The following is a 21041-nucleotide window of genomic DNA, read 5'->3' as shown; positions in this document are numbered from 1 at the left end:
TCTGTGCATTTAGTATGGAACTGAAGCCTGGAGACAATTATCTTAGCCTTGCATAAACACTGTTGTTCACATAAATAAAAGAAAAGTAGTTACAGTACATAACTCCCAGTCAAACCACAAATCAGATTTCTGTTTCTGTAGTGATAAAAACAAACAGGATACAACATGCTAAGCTAAGTGTCCCTGCTGTAGCACCATACTTACCACACAGACATGAGTCTCATCTAACTCTTAGCAAGAATACAAATACATATATTTCCTCTTTCACAATACAATTCATTAATGGCATTTCAGTTAACAAAATGAATAAGATTTTTGTTGCCTGCACACAAGCTAACTAGCATCCAGCTAGCTCGCTGCCCATTGGCTTTTACGTGAAATGCTATCACTATCATATCACTGCAGAGTATTGGATTAATCTATGGCAAAATGAAGGACTCTTGGTATCATACACATCAAAATATTTAATGTCTCCATTGTATTAGTCAACTTTAATAATTTTATATGGCATTCAACTGCTGGTAACAAAAGTAAAAGCTCAACACTGACTCCACGCTTGCTGTTTCAATACATTAACTATTTAGATTTAATTAAGTCTCAGGTTTATAATCATGTGTGTGTGCATGACTATAAACCTGAGACTAGAGAACAGACCAGACCTGACCTTTCCAGCCCCAACAGGTCCAATTACTGCCAGGAGCTGCTCAGGCCTCACAGTGAAAGACACGTTCTGTAAAGTTGGAGCCTCTAGCATCTGTAAGAGAAATACAATTAAACTGAAACAATCCCATGTGCTGACTATGCAGTACGTCAATTTAAGTCTGGTTTACTGCATACAGCTCAAAATCACAAGCTTTCCCTAGGGCAGCACAATGTGTATAGCATATGACACTAGTGTGAGTATGGAGTCAGAGGGTTGCTGCATGTGATGTTTACTCAAGAAAGGGTAAGAGTAAGAAGGCCACATCCTCACCTTATCCCAGTAGCATATTAAATCCTGAATCTTCACCATGCAGTCCTTCTTCTCTGCTACAGGAAGTCCCAGATGCTGAGTAGCAACTTCATCCAGCATAAGAAAATTCTTAGGAGAATAATCACATTTAGAGCTTTAGTTTTCATATATAGTAATCAACACACTCTCAGTATACAGCAAATATGGCATCAGTCTGTGGTGCATTTACTTTAATCCTTCGAATACTGATGAGAGACTCAGAGACCTTCTCTATCGCAAAGGGAAAGAAGAGCGTAATGGTGAGTCTGACTGCCCCGTAGAGGGAAACAGCCATAAACACTCTGCTAGCAGACAACTCGTTTCCATTCAGTACGTAAACGCACACGGTGATGAAGATGATGATCTTGCTGGCCACAAAGAAAGACGCCATGTTCAGGCCACGCAGGTAGGAGCTTTTCATGATCTTGGAGATTTCCATTCTGTACAAAAACAAGGCATGTTTGTCAGTAAATGCTGTTTTATGGATATTATCATTCTCATTTTTGGCATCACACATGGCCAGTTGTTTGTTTATATGTTAATTAATTAGCAGAATATTACAAAAATTTAAGTGATTTTGTTAAAATCCAGTAGAAAGTAATAACTTCTTAACAATGCAGAAGAGGACATTTTTGAACAACTTTTCTCATTAACTACTTACCTGTATGAAAAAAAAATTGCACAACAGAATAACATTATCACACCCTTACATAACGACAGAGCAGTTTTATCAGATATTACAACAGATATAAAGAGGATCTACCTTCTGATCTCATCCACCAATGCAGCAAAAGGCTTCTCCCACCCATACATCTTAATAACACGGATCCCAGAGATGACTTCATTCATTGTGCGTATTCTCTCATCTGTTAAGACTGCTGTTTCAGCCCTAAAACAGCAAACACAAATGCTAGCAATGGCACTAGTGCAACAGAAACTTTTACGTAAGGAGAGAAAACTATTATCTTTATTTGATCAATCAGGCACATGACTACCAACCTTAATGTAGAGAACAGACGTCCAAACATAGTCTGTATTGGCATCAGGATGAAGAAGACAGCCATTCCCGCAAGGCATGATGGGCCAATCGCATACATCAACAATAATATCACAGTTGCTGCTTGTAGAGGGCCAATCCACAAAAAATGCAAGTATAAGGTTACCTAGAAGAAAATGATGAAAAAATATATATATTGCCAAGGTACGGTCTAGATTATTGAATTTGTACATCAAATGGAAAATATGCATGCAAGATCAACATATAGAGCCACTTTCAAGATAATCACCTCATCAAATTTGTTGACATCATTAGATAAGAGGTTGACAATTTGTCCCGTGGTGGTTTGGGCCAGTGCTGTGCTGTTAAGACACAGAGCCTTCGCAGAACAAAAGTGTTACATCAAGTTAATACGACCAGAGGAATATGATGGATAATGACATTTATACATAGATGCATCATTAATGGCTGACCTTCCGATAGATCATGTGGCACATGGCCACGCGGATCTTCATGCCCGCTCGCTGAACATGGTAGAAATAGAGATGATGAAGGACAGCCAGGCCGACGGTTGACAGGGAGATGCCCGCAGCATAGCTGTAGGCCTCATGGACTGCAGCTGTGTGGTTGGGGTCATTGTTCTCAAAGTACTCAATAAGCTTCCCAAGTAGCACTGGCTGAATGACTTTGATAACTTCCTGATAGAAAATGGGATGTAAGGCAGAAAAGCAGACATGCTGCATTAAAATAAATCTTAATGCTTGATGCAGCATTGCTCACTGTTGATGTGTTGTTACACTGAGTGACTACCTCTATGAAGATGTATATTCCAATGAGTAAATATGATCTCCAGTAGCACCGAATAAGAACTTTGGTAAGTTTTGGTGGTCGCATTTCTTTTGCTGCCTGTTGAACTTCTTGATCCCAGTACCTTTGAAAAGCATGAAGAAGTGAAAAGAAAAGCCATGGTTACCTCCAGTCACTAATCTTTAACAAAGCAAACTTACTCAAAATATTGCTTCTGGTGGTTCCCAGGAAAGCAACAGAAACTATTCAATGTTTCTTGAAAGAAATCACACAAAAATTCAATTCTACATACACTATATTGCCAAAAGTATTCACTCACCCATCCAAATATTTGAAATCAGGTGTTCCAATCACCTCAATGGCCACAGGTGTATAAAATCAAGCACCTAGGCATGCAGACTGTTTCTACAAACATTTGTGAAAGAATGGGTCGCTCTCAGGAGCTCAGTGAATTCCTGCATGGTACTGTGATAGGATGCCACCTGTGCAACAAGGTGTCAGCAGATGCTGAGGCGCATAGTGCGCAGAGGTCGCCAACTTTCTGCAGAGTCAATCGCTACAGACCTCCAAACTTCATGTGGCCTTCAGATTAGCTCAAGAACAGTGCGTAGAGAGCTTCATGGAATGGGTTTCCATGGCCGAGCAGCTGCATCCAAGCCATACATCACCAAGTGCAATGCAAAGCGTCGGATGCAGTGGTGTAAAGCACGCCGCCACTGGACTCTAGAGCAGTGGAGATGCGTTCTCTGGAGTGACGAATCGCGCTTCTCCATCTGGCAATCTGATGGACAAGTCTGGGTTTGGCGGTTGCCAGGAGAACAGTACTTGTCTGACTGCATTGTGCCAAATGTATAGTTTGGTGGAGGGGGGATTATGGTGTCCGGTTGTTTTTCAGGAGCTGGGCTTGGCCCCTTACTTCCAGTGAAAGGAACTCTGAATGCTTCAGCATACCAAGAGATTTTGGACAATTCCATGCTCCCAAATTTGTGGGAAACGGTTTGGAGATGGCCCCTTACTCTTCCAACATGACCGTGCACCAGTGCACAAAGCAAGGTCCATAAAGACATGGATGAGAGAGTTTGGTGTGAATGAACTTGACCGGCCTGCACAGAGTCCTGACCTCAACCTGATAGAACACATTTGGGATGAATTAGAGCGGAGACTGAGAGCCAGGCCTTCTCGTCCAACATCAGTGTGTGACCTCACAAATGTGCTTCTGGAAGAATGGTCACAAATTCCCATAAACACACTCCTGAACCTTGTGGACAGCCTTCCCAGAAGAGTTGAAGCTATTATAGCTGCAAAGGGTGGACCGATGTCATATTGAACCCTATGGATTAAGAATGGGATGTCACTTAAGTTCATATGCGAGTCAAGGCAGGTGAGCGAATACCTTTGACAATATAGTGTATTTCAAGCAGCATAATATATACATTAATTGTGTGGATGTTACCTAACTAGTGCAAATCTTGTACCACTGCAAAATTTCATATGTGGTTGTCGACATACAACCTGCTACACAAAAAAGTATTTATCAGGGTAGTTGATTTGGAGTTGGCTCTCTCTTCACTGCCACAGTTTGTTGGTTTGTGTCATGATCTATCCTTAGCCTTAGTTATGGAGCACTGAACTTTTGGATGCTCATTACCCGTCAACTTTTTTTGGGGGGAGGAAAAACCCTAGCCTCAGATTTACAATTAACAAAATGACGTGTACAAATGTTAAGGGGTCTTAATACCTTCTGAAGCCACTGTATGCTCTAGTCAGAAACTTATATTGAACAAGCTTGCCTTTATGTTGGGCAAGCAAGCCAAGCTCTCACCTCAAAGGGCTCCTAAAAGCAGTAACTCCCTCAAGAGTTACGCTGTGTTCACACAAACAGATACGCTGTAGTTGTCAGTATCTGCCCTCTCATGAATCTCGTGTGGGGGAGAAGCCCCCTCATAAACAGTTTGAGTATTACCTATAAATAACCGGGTTCACCTCGAGACAGAATGACAACTCTGATGCAACTCAGAGGGGGTGGTCTCCGCTATATTTGGGAAGGTCCAGGAAGTGGAGAAGAGGGGTCATTTCAATATGACCTCCACTTACTATTATCCTTCAGGGGTACTTTAGGCTCAAATTGACAATGACTACAAAGCTTGATGTGGCATTGGCTGTCAAGAACAGCCTCTCTGATCTAGACCTGAGACGGGTATTGTTAGTTGACATCTGTACTGGTCATATATCCAGAACTCATGCGTAGCAGGTTACTGTAACAGAGGTGTTACTATAAGATGGACATGGTTGTTTCAGTTTTCTGCACCCAAAAAAGTTCCAACAAGGTCCCTCTTCGAAACCGGTATGATGTAAGCAGATGCTGATAATGGCCAGGAGGTGGTTTTATCTGTCCTCCAGAAAACCTTTAAACTGGAAGTAAACACCAGCATGGAAGTGGGGCTGTCAAGGTAACAAGGTCCTAAGGGCCTGGCTGGTAGCGTCAGGCCTAGAAGGCTGCATCTGCAGGGGTTGCAAAACCCATATTCTTCAGTGTGGGAGTTATTCAGAGAGGACAAGCATAATAGCTCAACATCTACGCAATCTGCTATAAAATTCAAAGTGACACAATGATGGTGGATCTGAATCTGACCTGGGTTTATAACCCCGCTCCTGGCCAGGTTTGAACACTGGATTATACGGCTCATCTTGATATTAAAAGTTGACTTTCTGTAAATTACAGATCACTATGGTGTCAGAATTCACAAGTATCTAAGACTGTTCAGGCAATGTTTTGTTTAAATAGGACTGTGAGAAAAAGAAAATTGAAAAGTAATAAAAGACATGTAATGTCATACCGCTGTAGTTCTGCCCCAAGTCTATCAGATGCATCCTCTGGTAAAACTTTGTACATGTCATCTTCTTCCAACTTCCTCTTGTAGCCGATTCTGAACAAGGGATTCAGCCAACTAGAGATAAAGTAAATAAAGGTATGATCAGTAGTTAAAATAAGTGACCTTCATAAAGATGTAAGCAAAGGTGGGTCATTACTGAATATTTACTCAAGTAAATATGTGCAGTTTTTTTTTTTTTTTTTCAATCAGACAGCAGTACTTATTACTCCATTACAATTCAGAGGTAAATACTGTACCACCACACTTATCTGACTGCTGTAATACTTTACATACATACATACATACATACATTGTAAAACATAAAAATCTGCTTTCACCTGAAAACAATACATTGCTGGTCTACAGTATGGAAGCAGTCCACCTGTACAAGCTAACAATTGAATTAGCCGACACATAATTAAGTCAAGGTGACCACTTACAGTATAATTTTACTTAAACAACAGTATTACTTTCTAACGTGTTCTCTATTTAAGCACTTTGTTACCATATGAAGAAAAGTGACAGACAAATAAAGTTCCTAAGAATAAGTTTCACTTGCAACTCTCTCCACGTCACTCTAGGATTACCGGTGTGCACAAGTTTGCCTGCTGTGCTTTAAGACCGCTGGAGGAAAAACACAGCCTGAGCCCTCTCTCCTCCATGCGTGAGCGGCGCACGGACGGATGCTCAGCGGCCACCTGCTATCACATCCAGGGACAGCCTCTCTAGAGTGGCCACAGACATGCCACACAGGAGAGCCCTTTCCTTTCAGTTAACGTCAAACACTGTCACTGTGAGGCCGGTTTTCTTACCAGAAGAAAATCTTGGAGAGAAGATTAGCTGAAGCCGACGGATTATCCTTCGCCTTCTTCCGCAGAGGTTCCATGCCCCCCCCCCCCCCGCCCCCAAACAGTAACCTGAGGACTTTCTCCGCAGGCTGTGTGGCAGGAGGATATCGATTAAGACTGGGAGAAGAAAACACTAAGGGAAGAGAGGCTGTAAACTCCAATGTCTGTCAATATTACAACTGCCAGCATTCAGGACAGGATTACTACAGGGGACGCACGGCCGGTCTGGCTGTCAGGTGAGCTGGACGCTGCGTAACCCCGCCCACCGCCTCGGTATTGGCTGACACAAGTCTCTTCCCACATCACTTCGCTTCCAACGTGAAGTCCGTCCTTTCTTAATGAAATGTCAAAAAGTAAATGTCTCAAATGAGAGGTAACGCCACACTGTACAAATACTTTATCACAAGTAAAAAACAAGCATTCAAAATTTTTACTGCAGTCACAGTAAGCAAGTGTTATACAAAATTCATTAAGTAAAAATGCTCATGCAGACTATAATATTGTATATAATAATAATAATAATATTTTAAACTAATTTATGAATTGGTTGTTCAGTCTTACATTTTTTTAATTATACAAGAAAAAAAATCTGCCAGTCTATCAGTTAATTTTTCAAAAATGTCAGAGTGTATTAGAAACGACTTTCACACAAAATCTTCACCATGAAAGTACATCAGACACATAACAACTCTATGTATCACATGACATCAGTTTAGCTGCCATATATCCTAGAGGGGGAGCACCTGCCTAGCTGCCACCTGGGCCATTTTCAAGATGGACAATGATGCAGACCTGCAGTGGAGATGTTTTCTGCTCACAATGCTGACAAAAGCTCTTCACCCTTCTCTGTGTCTTTGTGTAACCTCACCTCTGATATTATTTGTTCACAGATTTTAATCACACCATGTTTTTTAACAAATACAAACCCCATCCACATGTGTAGTTTTAGAGCACATGCACACCCTTGAATTTCTCGTGCAAATTTATTTCAGAGCTTTACAAATTTTTATTATAATTTTTTTCATTGTTTAGATACACTTGAATTTTTCTCTGCCTGAAAGCAAACTGAACCAAGGGAAAATGCTACAAGTTTACGAACTCATCAACTGAATCGGACTAGAGCAACCAGGAGTGAAACAGGTGTGAAAACGCCCTACTGACCACAGACTGTACACATAGCCGGGGATAGGGTCACTTCAGCCACATTTAAATTCAAAATAACATGTTCTTCATTGATCTTGGTGCAATCAAGGTATGTGGGCAGTCTGTAATCACAGGTAGCTGTGCTTCGCTCTGGTTCTTCCCTGCAGGTTGCGTTTCCTGTTCACCCGACTTCTGAAAAAGTCACAGTTTCCAAAAACCTAACAACCTAACAACCAATCCTGAAGCTCACCACCACAAGTGTCAGACGCAGGATCATTCTGGATGGGCTAGGATGACTTTTCATCATTTCCTGCTATTCTCCCCATGCCAGCCTTTAAAAACCCACTGTAATGATTTATGATACACTGAAAATTGAGATCTGCATGTTAGAGTTGCTTTCTAAAATGATAACTAAGTTCCATTATGGTTTAAAGTAGTAAATGGGTCTGATAAAACCCAGATAAGGGTAAACAGGTCTACATCAGGGGCGTTTTTGCCTTGTTTCCCTTACAGTGCCAACCTTAACCTTCTATCAGGACATCTCACCGTGATTAATCACGAAGAAACAGGGAAACTGCCTGTATTTGTTATTTACAACATAACATGCTGACGTTATAGTCTATAAACTATAGCACACAAAGGTAACACAATAGTTGCAGAAAAAGAGAAACAGACAACACAAACAAGAAATGGAAGTTGTATTCAACCTTTTCACTTAGCATTGCTTTGACAATGCTTTTACTGAAGTATGTGTCACAGCAATCCCACTAATGATACATTTGGAGTACCTGTTTATTTGTGTTTTCCTATTTTGTAATTTGAAAAAAAAAAATCTAAAGGAATACCAAAAATGACTCTGTTTTTATTTTTCTATTTTACTGTAGATGGAAAGTCTTCACACTCTCAGTGGCCATGAAAAACAACATGTATGCCACATACAATCTGGCAATCATTAGTCATTCAATTGCCAGAAACTGTGTGCAGAAATAGATGAACTAGTAACTGGACTTTGTCACATTGCTTCTTGTTTTTAGGGTTACTGATTGCTCCTTTATTATTTTTAATGTTAATATGATACCTGGACTTATTTTTAGACCAAAACATGGACACACAAAAGGAGCATTTCAAATACTGCTGGCCAAAATTTAATGACTAACTGCCAGCTCATGCTTCCTTCACTATTTCACTCTCGGACCCCTGTGTCTATCCCTCCCCAGTAGAGATGTAGGCGAGATATCCTGTCTGTAAATCATCTCTGTGAAACACATGTCCACAGTGTAATTTGCCTGCCTGGGGCATTTTTATTTCTTCTCTTTTTCTTGAATTTGTCAAAAGACTGAATACATATCTTAACCCACCAAATGTCAGGTTTGCAGATTCTGTCTTTCCTCAGCGGCCTGGCTGGACTTGGTGCCACAATTGGCGCCACAGTGTCCAATGAATGGAGGGTCACCAGCCGGGCATCCTCAGTCATCACAGCGACCTGGGTGCTCCAGGGTCTGTGGAACAACTGTGCTGGAAATGCCATTGGAGCTCTGCACTGCCGACCACATCACACTATTCTTCAGCTGGACGGTAAGTTCAGAGGGTCACGACTGCCACATTAACAATCTGTATGCTCTCACACGCCTACATGGCCCATTTGCTGTTGCATTTGTAACTTCCATGGTTAAAAACTGAGTAAATGACATCTGTAATGCATCGAGGATGTGAATACAAAGTATTGGTAAGACATTATGTGTATACAGTGGAGATGTTTTATGAAAGGTCCCTAATGTATAAAAATGCCATAGAACCTATTCACTACCACAGAAATAAGTTTATCATCTTGGTTTTAAAAGGCTCCATTAAGCTGCTGCCAAAATTCTTCCAAAACTCAAACTTTGCAGGGTCAATTCAGAGCATATTTTGTGCATAGTATATTTTTCAGGTGTAGCAGATATTCAAACATCCAGTACGAGTTACCCCTTTTGCAATGGGTAAGATATCATACCAAGTAATCTTTAGAATGACTATTGAAGTTAGGTGAAGTGATTTGTTTGCAAAAAAATCTTTCCTTACAGTTCATGATTAAATAACTTTATAGAGGATACTGTCTGACAGTGAGTTGTCAGTGAAGGACTTGAATTGTCTTTGTCTTAAAAAAAAAAATGGCACAATTGGTCATCTTGTGCTAGGTCATGTGATGTGTATCTCATTTCTCATAAAAAGTAAATACACACCTGATCAAGTTACACCTGTTTTCATAGTGACATTATCTTTTGCTATGACCAGATATGTTCTGATAACACACTGGGAAAAAAAATAACTACATAATCAAAGCATATGGTAATATTCATTTCAGTTCCAGATTATGGCTCACATGTTAACTGTGGCAAATGTGTAATCTTTTGTTGGAAATGTCAAACTGAGAGTCTCTGAGTCACAGAAGCTTCTGCAAAGGCTAAGTAAACAAAGATATCACGGGCCAGTAAGAGAGACAGTTGTACCAACTCACAAGTCAACACCAAGTCAAATTACAATATGTTCTAAAATCCTATATTTTAGGCATTGTAATTGCAGATTTTACTCAATACTGTAGGAATTTGGTTTTTATTGTCAATAGTATCTCAACTGACACTGATTATATCCACTTTTTTTACCCATCCATATGTTCAGTTTATCAGGTAGGCATCAGATGGCTAGTGTTCCCACCTTTTGTTGTCATTCGCTTTATTCTCCTTTCAGTGTCTTTTTTGTTTTGATTTGTTTTTCCATTTGTTGAATATAATTCAGTTCCACACAGTGTATAAAATCACAATGGGAATCTTCATTATAGGCCATGACATCTTTATTAAATCAGTTGACAGTTAATATGTTATCATCCTAATTTTGGGTGATAGAGTGCTTTGAGATTCTCAGCTTCATCTGATGGTGGCAGCAGTAAGATGGCAGAAACGTTGTCTACAGTATGTACAGCCACCAGATGGGGCCCTAATCCACATCATAAAAGTGGTTGTTTGCTTTTTGTCAGTGGCATCCTGATAATATTCCTAGGTATCATTCTCTAAATTAATTATCACATTATTCTGCCACGTCACAGGACAGCGTGTTTCCTCTAGTCACTGAGACATCATTCTGTTAACATACGGTTTAACAAGTCATCCGAATCCTGCTACTTAGGTGTATGAGGTGGGTGAGTATTAATCATAGGTGCCAGAACATGGTGACAGGTAGAAGGTGATACGTTTATCAAGTCAGTTACAGACTTACAAATAAACCCAAGATTTAAACAGAGATGTATGCAAAGAGTGAAAAAAGTTACTTTACTATCCTTAAGATAAAAGCTAAGGTGGTGGTTCACCTCTCACCTCTTCCACCTTGAACATTTTCAGGCCATAATCTGTGGTGTGGATGGACAAAATAACGATACAATTTACCATTAGCCCATACTATGCCCGTATGCCCATGAAATACTATATGGTGAACTGCTCATTTAACCAACCCTGTCCTACAACATTAACTTCTACAGGTTAAGACATTAATAATTTAACTCACCTCAGAATGACTACTGTATGTTTAACCCATCAGCGCATTCAATTTTACTTTTAAAAAGTTTTGAATGCAAAAATCCTGCTTTTATTTAAGTATTAATCATCCATTATGCCATTATGGTATCAGCACTTATTATTCAAATTATTCAAGTACTGGTCATGATGCCCACTACTGAGCGCACATACACACATAGAGCTGCTGATACACTTTACCTATCTACAGTTGCTTTAATCTTAAATGTCATTACTGACGTCATCACGACGCTTTTCTACATCTGGAACTTTCAGGAAAAATCATCTCTCACAGTGACGTGTATTGGGTGAGGGGTGGAAGACACTGTAATAGACCACTGGGAACTTGTTGAAGTTTAGGGCCAAACTCCTCCCTACAGAATTTAACAGTCCACAACACATTAACTATCAATCACAGCCTATCCATTGAGCCAAGTGGTGCAGAGCCTTGCTACATTTTCAAGAAGCTTTACAAGCCTGGGAACATTTGACAGATTTTTGGTCCCACCAACTTCATTACCAGCCTCAGTTGTGTGGAAGATTCTTCTCTGCAGTATGAGTGGCATGTTTCAGGAGATCTTGGCCTTCATCTTAGCCACCTCAGGTTGGGTGCTGGTGTCTTCCACCTTGCCAACGGACTACTGGAAAGTGTCATCACTTGATGGAACAGTCATTACCACAGCCACTTACTGGTCCAATCTGTGGAAGACCTGTGTCACTGATTCAACAGGAGTTTCCAACTGCAAAGACTTTCCCTCGATGCTGGCACTGGATGGTCTGCTCTTTTTCATTCTGGTTTGATGCTTGGTTTTTCTGTATTTGATTGTGTTCGCTTCTTGACCTTTTTTAATGGTGTAACTCAATCATGTTGATTTTAGTTTCTGTTTTTGTGTGTTACCGTGTTTAAGAGCACCTCGTAATATCTGATGTTGATGTGTAGTTTTTCTTTTAGCTGATTCATCTTCATTAACTTAGTGCCTTAGAAAAGGTAAAACTCAGTTTCTCTCTCTCTTTAAATTTTGCTAATAAATTCAAGTTGAAATTCATTGTGAACCAGGACTAATAGATACTCTATAGTCTAATGCAAGTCACCAAGGAACAACTCATTTACCTCCAAATATGTCAATGTTTAGCCTTGGTTCCTGGAGCCTGAAAGCTATAAAGGAGATTTACTGGGACCCTCAGGCAATTTCTACCATGGCTGACTAGTTTCAGGGGTTAACTTCCAAGGTAATATTTGCCTCAAAATCACATCTGAATGAGACATTTCATACCAAGGTAGTCGTCACACCAGCCAAGGTGCTTGAAGACAATTATGGTTGCTCGTGACAAATTGTATTTCTTGCTTAATGTGTAAATTGGTCACAAGGTCAATAACTCATTGACCTTGCGGTGTTCAGATTTGAAGGGGAAGTCTAAACCACAGAATGGAAGCACAGCACAAAAAATGATTTTGACTGCATATAAGCTGACATCTGTATTATGTTTGCAGGTTACATCCAGGCATGCAGGGGACTGATGATTGCAGCCGTCTGTCTAGGTTTTTTTGGTTCCATATTTGCCCTAGTTGGAATGAAATGCACCAAAATCGGAGGAACTGACAAAAACAAAGCCAGGATTGCCTGCTTTGCTGGTGTAAATTTCATTCTTAGTGGTAAGTGTAATGATTTAATCATTTAATTTGTGTAACAGCATTTTCTGTTCATCTCAATGCCTTTTTCTTGTTGTTCTCAGGCCTCTGCTCATTGTCAGCGTGCTCCCTTTATGCACATCGGATAACATCAGAGTTTTTTGACCCAATGTTTGTTGCACAGAAGTAAGAACCATGTGTGGCAATAATGTTTCAAATGTTTAAATGTGACTCAACCAATTTAGAAGCCCTGCTGCATTTGCTCTTTGTCTTAGGTATGAACTGGGCGCTGCTCTCTTTATTGGCTGGGCAGGTTCTATCCTCTGCATCCTTGGAGGCAGCATGCTCTGTTTCTCCATCGCAGGTTCTTTTACCAAAAGGTTTGTACAAGTAAAAAATACTATGTTTTCATTATACATAAGATACATGTTGTAAATAACCTGCTGTGTGTATCAATTTTCTTGAGTCGCATATGTGTTTGATTTGTGCACATGAATCTGTGTTCTGGGTCTCCACAGCCACAGTCAGGCAAACTATATCTACAAAGGCGCTGCCTCACATTCTCATATCTCATCCTACCCGAGAGGGCAGGCAAAGTCTGTAAACCAGAGGCCGCCTCCAGACTACAGCAACTCCTCCAGGATTCAGCACTTTGATAAGAATGTATATGTTTGAGGGATGTGAATATATAACACTTTTAGTCGAAGCCACTGGTGAGTCTTAAGAGATATGCTGAGTCTAAAAGATACAGAGCAGAGCATGAAACCTGGTGGTTTCTATCTCACCAGGAATTAAGTTTAAAATATTTACATGTTTCTTCCAGGGGTGTGAACTTGAAGGTGTATCATACAGTTTACTTGCTGATCTTAGAGAATTTATATTTTCTATACGGGGCACAGCTGTTGCATTTGACAGTTACATATTACTGCACATTTAATATCTTCTACTTTTGAAAAAAAGGATGTGTCTCATAATTAAATAGCAAAAAATCCACAACATTTGGTCCATAATGGGTCTTTGTAATCCGTTGTCTGCATCTTTTTCTATTTCTGTACCTGTATTTGGCAATAAAGTTTGTAATATTTTGTAAGACATTTGCTTTGTTGGTTGTATCTTTAACTTTAAGTAACCCACGCATGCTGTTAATCTGTAATGACAATACTTAAAGCTGTGTCAGACACAGGTTTTTTGTTTAACATGACGTAACCATTAACTATGATTTTGTAATAATCGGAAGTTGAAGAAAGTTAAAAGAAAAAAAAAGAAGAAGCTGCATTTTGTCATTGTTTCTGTAATTAGGGGAATGTATTATGAATGATGAACAGTCTCACTTTCTTTGAATAGAATATGAAGAGAAATAAAACAGAATAAAATGAATGAATCTAAGTTGCGGCAGGTTATATTTTGTGTCTTGTGTTCATTTGTCAGCTGATGATGTCATACCTGCTCCTGTCTGCAAAAGGCAGCAGACTGCAGTCTGTATGACAGCAGGTTCAATGAAGATGATCAGTGACAGTCAGGTCTCTTTACTTTGGGACTTTAATATGTTAGAGTAAACATTTATAGGTGGTTGCAAGTCTATGTTGTTTTACTGTGAGTTGCAAAAGGGACATGAACCTGAAAAGGAAGCTAAAAGTGGTTTGAAATATCTGAAGCAGGAGGCACACTCCAGAGGGTTTACAGTAAACATGTGACACAATGGTACAGAGCCCTCATCAACACTAATGGCACACAGCACACACTGTCATACCGCCTGGCCCAAAAAGTGTCTCCTTCTGGGAGCTGTGCTGCTGTTTTGAGCTTTTACCCAACTCAGTGACCACCACCTGGTTCAACTTCAGACATGAATAAACGTCTGGTGCAAATCATTGGCTTCTTGGTTTCATCACTGGGATGGGTGTTTGTGCTGTGCACCATTGCCATGGACTACTGGAGGATCACCCAGTTAGGAGGACAAGGAGGCTCCTTCATCATCAGGGTGGCCTGGTACTGGTCCAACCTGTGGAAGGATTGTTTCACTGATTCTACTGCCGTCACCAACTGTAGAGACTTCCCAGTGCTCTGGACTGTCACCCGTAAGTGCTCCACAGGTTGTATGTACCTCAGCACACATGTTTCTGATTACTGGTTAGTCTTTCACTCTGAATGAAAAGAAAGATTTGCAGTCCTGTAACTCAGCATGGATAGGTGTTCACAACGACACCAGGACTACACAAGCACTTAAAGTGAAACTGGCTCTCTGTCTTAGAATGAAAAGTTAAATTCATAAGCAACAAATGAAATCTAGTTTATCAATACATTCAAAGGTTTTGCCTCTTCAGGCTCATTTGCTCTGGTACGGCCAGTAGGTTTTGGTTTCTAAAAGTCACTTTGTCTTTGTTACAGCTTCGTCAGAAAGGTTTTTATTCAATTTCATTGTCTCTTTTAAATACACAGCTTCTAACAAAATCTTATCAGATGATTGTACAGTACATTGTCTTATTCACTTTTTAAGCCTTTATTAGACAATGGAACTTGTTTTGTCCTCTAAACTTTCTCAACATTAAGAATACAAGTGATAAATATTGCAGGAATTTATCAGCCATTTTAATTCACATTTCAAGGGGAAATACTTTAATTTATATTCCATAACCACAGTTTAGGAGCTGAAGATATAATTACTTTGCATGTTAAGGTTTTCCCCATAGCATGCTTCGAATGACATTGAGTTTACATCAATCAAAATAGTTCTCCAAAACCATTACGAGCTTTGTAAAGTTGGTATTTACTGCCCACCTGTTTTAAATTACTGTATTTATTAGATTGTGTCCAGTCCATGTAGCTAATATGAGAACTGTTGAACATGCTTTAAAGAGCATATGATGTGATTTCATTCTCACATCGTCCTCTTTTCAGTCAGACAGAAACTGAACCTTGTCCCGGAAACAGACGCTTTTCTTTTAAACCTTTTCTCTTTTTGTCAAACCTGAACTCTTCCTGTGTCTCTCAGCTTTCATCCAGGGAGTGCGAGGATTGCTAATGTGCGGGTTAACTCTGGGATTCTTTGGTGTAGTGCTTTGCTTTCTGGGGATGGAGTGCACTTATATTGGTGGAGCTGATAAAACCAAGGACAAAATGCTTTTTGCCGGAGCAGTGTTTCATGTCGCTGGTGGTGAGTACAGAACATACATACATGTGTTTGTCTCTGTAAATGACACACAATGTTTTGCCCTCATTATTTCTTGGTATCAACGAAACCTCTGCACACAGGTGTGTCAGATATTTCTGCCTACTGCTTATACATCAACAGGATCGCCAAAACAACCTTTGCTGCCAGTGTAGGGCCAGGAGTTTTACGGTGCAGTTTTTTGTTTTGTTTTTTTACACTTATGTACAATTCTGTATAACATTAAGTAAATTGTAGAACAGTCACTCTTTAATTTCACATTAAGACATAAACACAATGTGGTGTGTATTTAAATTAAATATTTTTTGTACACCGAAACTTGACAGGTATGACCTAGGACCTCCCATATTTCTTGGACTGGTGGGATGTTTTCTCATCCTGTTGGGGTCTGTGTTTTATTCTGTGACAGTCTGCCGAGTAATCATCCCCGAAAGGTATCTAAATCATCCATCTGCATCCTTTTTCTCTGTGGCTGTCAAGGCCATGCTCCTTCATTTTGTCAATGTTTTACTCTTACAGGAAAGTGGTATATGCCTATGGAGGCGGCACATACATGAGCCCTCGCTCCAGAGGACAAACATACGCTGGATATTACAAACCGTCCTGGCAGTATGGATCTTATCTGGGCTCGGGACCATCCGGCAGCTCCAAGATCTCAAAGCTCTCTCAGACGACACCAACAAAAATGTCAGAAAGAGATGCATTTGTGTAGTGTCTCAAACTTTTTATTTTTATTATTATTCATATGATTTTGTTCTAACACCAAAAGACAAACACAAAAAAGGCACAGGGGATCATATCTGATTGGTTCACACTGTAGATGAAAATACCTTCTCTTCAGAGCATTAAATGTGCAATTGTAATTTTTTGTTGTCGTTCTTATTCACTTGTCTTGATTTGTTTTTGTAAAACAGCCTACACTCTGTACAAAATATACTTACGTTTACTCTTTTATTAATTTTGTTGTGATCTGATCAAAACATGTATTATAACTGGGAACATCAATGGAATGTCAATGAATTAATATATAATAAAAAAAAATTCTACCTACCTACCTACCTACCTACCTGTTGTGTCTTTCTAGTCATTTTCTTCAATGTATATAATACTGTATTACTTTAAATATATATCTCATGACAGTACTTATGATTTCATGCCAGTATATCCTCAGTTTTACAAAAATATAAGTGTGTTATTCTTCTGTCAGTGTCATCAATGTGTAATAAAAATGGTGCCACCATTTTTAAATCTTTGACCATGCAAGGATGTGAGGTGCCTTGTTCACATTTTTAGACAGGAACACACCATCTGAAGTCAGAACTAAATGGCACACGAAACTGAAGCCATGCTGGTAGGCTCCTTGGTACCATCAACAAACACACCATCAGAGTGATCTTCACAAAACACAGCGAAAGCCATCCAAGTCAAAACATGTGATGATGTACACAAACCACATTTTGCCCTCTTGTGTGTGTGTGTGTGTGTGTGTGTGTGTGTGTGTGTGTGTGTTCCTGAATGTGTGTTTCCATCTGTATGCAGCAGCTGAGGAGGGACTTTCTGGCAGACACCACCAGACACACAAATGCCCCACAGTTTGTGACCTGGAGCTTGTGGCGTGGCTCGGATCAGTCTTTTCCCCGTCTTGTGGTTCAATTTCAGGGCGAAAATGGGTTACAGGACGGTGGTGATGTACATGGAGATTGGCTGCTTTGTGGTCTGTGTGTCTGGATGGATCCTGGTCTGTTCCACAATGCCAACAGAGATCTGGACATGGTCTGAAGTTGACAGCATAGTCCTGACCACTTCAAACTACTTCTCCAACTTGTGGAAGGATTGTATATCTGATTCAACTGGAGTGTCTGACTGCAAGGGAATTCCATCAATGCTTGCACTGAACTGTAAGTAAAATGTATTTGAGCTCAAGGCATCATGATGATTTAATTTAATTGGCAACTTTTGGTCATTTTAAATCCATAATTTCAAACCTTTTAACTTCTGTTTGTACCTGTTTAAATGGACTTCCTGTACATTATTTATTAAATGTATTTATGTGTTTGTTTTAATTGATTGTTTCTCTTTTGCCTTGTATCTTTTTATTATTTGGATTTGCTCGACGTCATTGTAAATGAGGGCCTTGCCCTCAATGACTCTTGGGTTTAAATAAAGATAGATAAAATAAATAAAATAAATAATGAATGTAGCACTTTTACCTGCTTTTTGTAGTGTGTGCTGAACATTGTTTTTCCTACTCTTGGACAGGGGATATTCATATGTGTCGAGCACTCATCATCATCTCTATCATCTTGGCTTTCTTTGGATCAGTTCTGGTCTTAGTGGGAATGAAGTGCACTAAGATTGGCGGATCAGAGATTGCTAATGCAAGAGTTACCTTTGCTGGGGGGATGAACTACCTAATCGGGGGTAAGACGTTACACTGAGAGTAACTTGAAAGAAGTCACATTGGAAAGCACTGTATGATTCATCTTTAAATAAACATGTGTATTGTTTCAGGGATGTGTTCTATGACTGCTTTCTCTTACTATGGAAACAAAATTAGAGCAGAATTTCAAGACCCTAACTTCAGAGCTCAGAAGTATGTACACTGGATAACAAAAAATAACAATCTAGCCTTGTTAATGCATCAAAATTTATCACTCTGTTCTATGAGAGAAGAACTGTACCTTGATGAATTATTCTTGTATTTTTGGCCAGGTTTGAAATAGGCGTTGGTGTCTTCATCGGTTGGGGAGGCTCCACCTTACTTGTCGTTGGAGGCCTTATTTACAGTATCTTTGCAGGGATTGAAGGGTGCCATTCAAGGTAAAATGCTACAACTAGATCATGGTTTGTTTGTTTTTCAGCATTTGTCTCCCTTTACCTACAGAAAAAAATAACCATAAATTTCTTGAATTTTGACCCTCACAGCTCAAAACGCTACCCCACCTACCAGTTCCCTGATCCCTACGCAGTTGTCCCGGCAAAAAAGAGCCTTGTTTCTCTGACTCGTTCTGAGATTAGTGAAAGCAGGAAATCCAGGATCACCAGTGACACCAGTGACACCAGTGACAGCAGCATCTCTGGGGTTACCAGTATCACCAAGACGACATCTACTAACGCTTATGTGTGACGTATTATCAAAGATAATTTGTAATATTTGATAATAATTTTTTGCTGTATTTTTGTTCTTCACAAAAAAAAAAGAAAAAGAAAAAAGAAATAACAGCTGGCTTTCTCTTGGAGTAATGTTATAAAGTAGCCTTTACAGTATAGCCCTTTTATACAACAGACATTTTGATTTGGCATAGTAGAAAAAGCACAGATGTTACTAGTAACTTTAACGGTAACTATAACAAGACTGAGACCTCGCAACAAAGCACAAAGTGATTTTCCAACTGTAGGCTGATGTCAAAATGTCTGCAGTGAAAAGATCTATTTTCTCCTGAATGTTCAATATGATAAATAATTTGTTACCCTACTGGACTCTTTACATTTAATTTCCACTTGGATCGAGAGAATGATACCAGTTTTCCTTGTAAGAAGAACTATCCAAACATGAACACAGAATGAATGCTTTGATCAAACACTGTTCCAAGATGTAAAATGTTTTTGAAATTTGCAATAAAACAAATTTTTGATATTCATCAAAACAGACGGAGTGGTCTGAAATGATCATGAGTACAGTGACATACACCAGACACTGCACCACTGGCAGCTTACAGTTACACACCCACTACGCCGACAAGTCCCCTTCACTTTGGGACCTCTAAGCACTTTGCATGTTTGTCCAACAACCAAAGAAATCAAATGCTCTAAGAAATGCATTGCAGGAGTGCCTGACCAAACGGCTCAGGGTGTGAGAAGATTGCTCTGAAGATCGGGCTCGATCTGAAGTAAATTTAAAGTTCAACACAAAGGTGAAAGACTTAAGAACTTTCAGAAACAGACATCAAGTCTTTCTGACCAACTACACCAGTGGAAATTCTAAGGATGAGGATTTAATCTTCATGAGGCTCAGTGAATTGTTAAGTCCAACCCAAAAGAAAAGACTGAAAAGTACTCAGAGAGAAGCTTCCAGTGCAACAGGATGAGAGGTGGATTTGTCTGTAACTGTGTGTAAAGTGCCAGTGGTGCAGCATTTGGTTTAAATCCTCCCCATTATTGCTGCCTGGAGTGTCAAAACCAATGCTGCTGTGGTGACGATGGAGATCATATCCCTTCCCGCTGGTCATCCAGAGAGACAGAAGCAGGAAGTTATGGGCAGGAAAACCACAAGCAACAGCAGCTTTACTGAAGCATGCTGTTGCAACCATGTTTTTAGAAATGTTGGAGGCCTTTTTGCAACTATAATAAAACATTAGTACTAAATTAGTCACTATTATATTATCCTACTGTATTAATAGCCACCTCTGAACTACATAGGCCTTATAATTATCAGTTACATAATTTAATGTTTTTTCAAGATAGTTGTGTCACTTTAGTGCTAATTCTACTTCTATCTTAGTTAGGACTTAATAATGCATAATGCATTCCCTATGCTCTTGCCCTAACCATAACCATCAAAACTAAATCCCTAACCCTAACCTTAAATTAACTGTAACCTAACCTTGACCTTACACTGACCCCAAAAATCAGCATTTTCCTAATGGGGGACAGCCTGTTGGTCTTCCTAAACGAATTGGTCTGAAATTTGTCCCCAAAAGTGGCCCATGACAGAAAAACGAGCACACACACACACACACACACACACACACACACACACACACACACACACACACACACACACACACACACTTGTACTTCTATCTTTGTGAGGACACTACTGACCCTAACCTTAACCTAAACCTAATTCTTCCTAAGTCTTAACCCTCAAAATGTGATTTTAAAGTGTCTCAAAATGTCCTCACGTTCCCAAAATGTCCTCACTCTGTTAGTAAAATAATTTTTTTTGGTCCTTACTATGTAGCAAGTACACACACACACACACACACACACACACACACACACACACACACACACACACACACACACACACACACAGGCT

General features: G+C 39.7%; 2 protein-coding genes and 1 pseudogene across 3 annotated transcripts in view; 2 read left to right on the top strand and 1 right to left on the bottom strand.

The window, feature by feature from the left end:
* The window catches only part of LOC139619955 (ATP-binding cassette sub-family C member 4-like), a 36827-nt gene extending 29865 nt beyond the window's left edge, over window positions 1–6962 (bottom strand). For both annotated transcript variants that reach the window (XR_011690704.1, XM_071475026.1), the window contains exons 1-10: window positions 6481–6962; window positions 5633–5743; window positions 2799–2919; window positions 2462–2686; window positions 2278–2367; window positions 1991–2154; window positions 1755–1880; window positions 1182–1431; window positions 974–1081; window positions 665–754 (exon numbers count right to left, since the gene is read on the bottom strand). Coding sequence is in view for 1 of the 2 variants with exons in the window: in XM_071475026.1 (XP_071331127.1) it covers window positions 665–754; window positions 974–1081; window positions 1182–1431; window positions 1755–1880; window positions 1991–2154; window positions 2278–2367; window positions 2462–2686; window positions 2799–2919; window positions 5633–5743; window positions 6481–6554 (1359 nt within the window). In the remaining variant the exon portion in view is untranslated. The remainder of the gene's footprint in view (window positions 1–664; window positions 755–973; window positions 1082–1181; window positions 1432–1754; window positions 1881–1990; window positions 2155–2277; window positions 2368–2461; window positions 2687–2798; window positions 2920–5632; window positions 5744–6480) is intronic.
* A 1366-nt stretch (window positions 6963–8328) lies between these two features.
* Window positions 8329–19647, top strand: LOC139619946 (claudin-10-like). The gene is made up of 7 exons (XM_071475014.1): window positions 8329–9234; window positions 12697–12858; window positions 15824–15985; window positions 16084–16171; window positions 16327–16434; window positions 16520–16609; window positions 18926–19647. Exons 1-7 carry the CDS (start codon window positions 9021–9023, stop codon window positions 19125–19127), a joined length of 1026 nt encoding a protein of 341 aa, XP_071331115.1. The 5' UTR covers window positions 8329–9020; the 3' UTR covers window positions 19128–19647.
* On the top strand, window positions 17482–18805 carry LOC139609975 (claudin-10-like; annotated as a pseudogene).
* Window positions 19648–21041: the final 1394 nt, after the last annotated feature.

The sequence above is a fragment of the Trachinotus anak genome, unplaced genomic scaffold, assembly GCF_046630095.1.
Source record: "Trachinotus anak isolate AG129_WGS33_773 ecotype Australia unplaced genomic scaffold, CSIRO_AGI_Tana_v1 ptg000001l, whole genome shotgun sequence".
In the NCBI taxonomy this organism is placed as follows: domain Eukaryota; kingdom Metazoa; phylum Chordata; class Actinopteri; order Carangiformes; family Carangidae; genus Trachinotus; species Trachinotus anak.
Note: the sequence above shows the minus strand (reverse complement) of the source record. Positions and strands in the feature narration are given on the sequence as shown.

Coding starts and splice junctions, on each gene's coding strand:
- LOC139619946 (XM_071475014.1), top strand. CDS start 9,021: ATGTCAGGTTTGCAGATTCTGTCTTTCCTCAGCGGCCTGGCTGGACTT. Junction 15,986..16,083: donor AGTGTTTCATGTCGCTGGTG/GTGAGTACAGAA, acceptor CTCTGCACACAG/GTGTGTCAGATATTTCTGCC. Junction 16,435..16,519: donor CGAGTAATCATCCCCGAAAG/GTATCTAAATCA, acceptor TTACTCTTACAG/GAAAGTGGTATATGCCTATG.